This window comes from Seriola lalandi, unplaced genomic scaffold, assembly GCF_002814215.2.
Source record: "Seriola lalandi dorsalis isolate HSWRI2012SDOR001 ecotype SW California unplaced genomic scaffold, Sedor1 jcf7180002054646, whole genome shotgun sequence".
NCBI classification, from domain to species: domain Eukaryota; kingdom Metazoa; phylum Chordata; class Actinopteri; order Carangiformes; family Carangidae; genus Seriola; species Seriola lalandi.
Window position 1 is genome coordinate 302,184 of NW_019525199.1, and position 1,099 is coordinate 303,282.

At 48.6% G+C, this 1,099-nt stretch overlaps 1 protein-coding gene across 1 annotated transcript in view; it reads left to right on the plus strand.

Annotated features, from left to right (window-relative positions):
• The window catches only part of brip1 (BRCA1 interacting helicase 1), a 51,254-nt gene that overhangs the window by 35,339 nt on the left and 14,816 nt on the right, over positions 1-1,099 (plus strand). The window contains exon 17 of the mRNA XM_087177758.1: positions 22-342. Coding sequence (XP_087033884.1) covers positions 22-342 — 321 coding nt within the window. The remainder of the gene's footprint in view (positions 1-21; positions 343-1,099) is intronic.

Here is a 1,099-nt window from a genome sequence, read left to right on the forward strand (position 1 = left end):
GTGTGTGTGTGTGTGTGTGTGTGTGTGTGACCTCAGGTTTGTCTAAATGGGTTCGCCAGCTCGTCCAGCATCACGACACCTTCAACAACGCCATGCAGTCCCTGGTGGCGTTCTCTCAGGTGCAGCAGAAAGCGGCGGCGGCGGCTGCAGAACGCCAGACTCCCGACTCCACGGCCTCCTCTCCGAACGGTCACCTGCCGGTAACGGCGGAGGGACGGGGTCCGGCCTCGCACCCTCAGACACCTCCTGTGAAAGCACCTGAACCCCAGCAGCACAGGAGCCCCTCCCCCCCCCGACGCGTTTCTCCTCCGCACGTGAAAACTGAACAAAATGGAAAAGCAGGTGAGTTTTAGAGCTGCAAGGTTGATATGTCTCGAGTGTTTTACAGTCCCCCAGAAACACAGACTTTTATATTTTGCTTCCTGGAAACTGGTCTGCACCCATCAAACTACCAGAGCTTTTAATGTGACGCTCTGGAAACATCAGTAACCTTGTGTTCCTGCGCTCTGTTGGAAAAACATTTGTGAAGGTTTTAAATCAAAGAAAAACAGGATCTTCTTCTTTTCTTGTATCAACAGATCAAGAAAACTGTATGTGTCCTCTCTGTGTTTATATATATATATTTACTGTATATGAGATGTTTAGCTCAGGTACGTTACCAAGGAAAGAAAAACAACTTCATTATGTCAGTTTTTGTTCAGTTTAATAATGAAGATGATAAAATGTCGTGTTCGTCTTTAAGAACTCGACCCAGTGATGAATAAAAAGCGTCTGATCCTTTAGCTTCTCTCTGCTGCTGCTGACGGAGACTGAGTCTAATTCCTTTTCTCTTTTTTCCTCTTAATGATGAATTATAACATTTTTAAAACGGCGCAGCTGTTTTTTAAAAAAAGACGGCGGCGGTCGGAAGGTGCGTGTTGTTTTTGTCCCGAGGATGACATCACCGCCAGAGGAAGATGTGGCGAGATGACGTGTTTGCACATCGTCTTGGTGAGCGCCCATTGTCTGCGGGGGTCACGACAAGGTTGAGCCGTTTGCTCAGTTGAATTCGGTGTGGTGGATAAGTGTGGTAGGACCCGCCCCTCCCCCCTCCCCCCCC